Here is a 1,068-nt window from a genome sequence, read left to right as displayed (position 1 = left end):
TTTTGAATGGTAGTGTATACACCATTTGCCTTGAATACATATAAGCCCTTGACATTGTGAAGACCTGAGACATTAGCACTCACAGGATGGAGGGAGTCCTCAGCCATCTGCCTCCACCTGGTTGGTTGGGAAACACATCCTCCAAAAAGTAGTACACATGTCCCACTGCGATGCCTTTAATGGAAAGACAGAACATATAATACCAACAACAGATTAATTCATTAGTATTTAAAAATTCATATTAAAATGACAAATAATAATGAACAAAATTGGACTAATTTATTGTCAATGCAAGTATCAGCACAAGACAAGTTAATAAATCTGTGAATCCACACAAGTCTCTACCTAAAAGATCTACAATGATGGAGTTTCCCAGCAGCAGAGAGAATCCCATGAGCACCCACGGGAGGAAGGGGGCCTGGAAATTCAAAAGGCCGAAGAAATTCATGCGCACGTTTGGGTTCCTCCTGCTCCATATGTACACAAGCATGATGGTGAAAGCCTGACCTAAGAACACAAGACTCACAAACGTGCCAAATATCTGCACAGCCATTAAGAAAATCACAACCGGTATTTGAGCAAATGTAAGATGTAATGCATGTTATACATCTTGAAATCTTAAAGTGCTTATATGTTATATTGTTTTTTGTTTTTTTTAGCAAATTGGATATTTTTGACTGTTTTTACTGTTGTTTCTACAAGGTGTCTCACATGATTTTATTAAATATAGAATGAGGTTAAACATCTTTCATTATTCAGCTTCTATATTTGTCTACATCTTGAGGTTAGAGTGAGAGGTGACTCATTTTCCTCTTCTTTTCTTTCCACGGTACCACAAAACTATTATTTCATTCTGTGAACTTCTCAATAGACAGGATGATGATCTAAAGCATATTAGGCAATTATATGTTAATAGAAACATGCCTAAGTTGGAACATTGTATTCAATGCAATATGTATGATCAACATTTATTTTTTATACTGTATTTTTATTTCAAAGTTTGTCCTTTTATTTATACTTTTTTCTTTCCCTATTTATGTAATCCTTTTTTGGACTTTCATTTTTTTG

At 34.6% G+C, this 1,068-nt stretch overlaps 1 protein-coding gene across 1 annotated transcript; it reads right to left on the bottom strand.

Annotated features, from left to right (window-relative positions):
* Positions 1-6: 6 nt before the first annotated feature.
* Positions 7-607, bottom strand: LOC107735937 (derlin-2-like). Its single transcript, XM_016547477.1, has 2 exons — positions 346-607; positions 7-174 (listed from the first exon to the last, which is right to left on the bottom strand). Exons 1-2 carry the CDS (start codon positions 551-553, stop codon positions 80-82), a joined length of 303 nt encoding a protein of 100 aa, XP_016402963.1. The 5' UTR covers positions 554-607; the 3' UTR covers positions 7-79.
* Positions 608-1,068: the final 461 nt, after the last annotated feature.

Source organism: Sinocyclocheilus rhinocerous, unplaced genomic scaffold, assembly GCF_001515625.1.
Source record: "Sinocyclocheilus rhinocerous isolate Xijiao unplaced genomic scaffold, SAMN03320098_v1.1 C36380497, whole genome shotgun sequence".
Lineage (NCBI taxonomy): Eukaryota > Metazoa > Chordata > Actinopteri > Cypriniformes > Cyprinidae > Sinocyclocheilus > Sinocyclocheilus rhinocerous.
This window is presented reverse-complemented; position numbering and strand designations above follow the sequence as displayed.

Bases quoted from the DNA above. Each gene is read 5' to 3' on its own strand.
- LOC107735937 (XM_016547477.1), bottom strand. From the start codon at position 553: ATGGCTGTGCAGATATTTGGCACGTTTGTGAGTCTTGTGTTCTTAGGT. The intron at 175-345 runs GTAGAGACTTGT...TTTCCATTAAAG, and splicing joins CATCATTGTAGATCTTTTAG to GCATCGCAGTGGGACATGTG.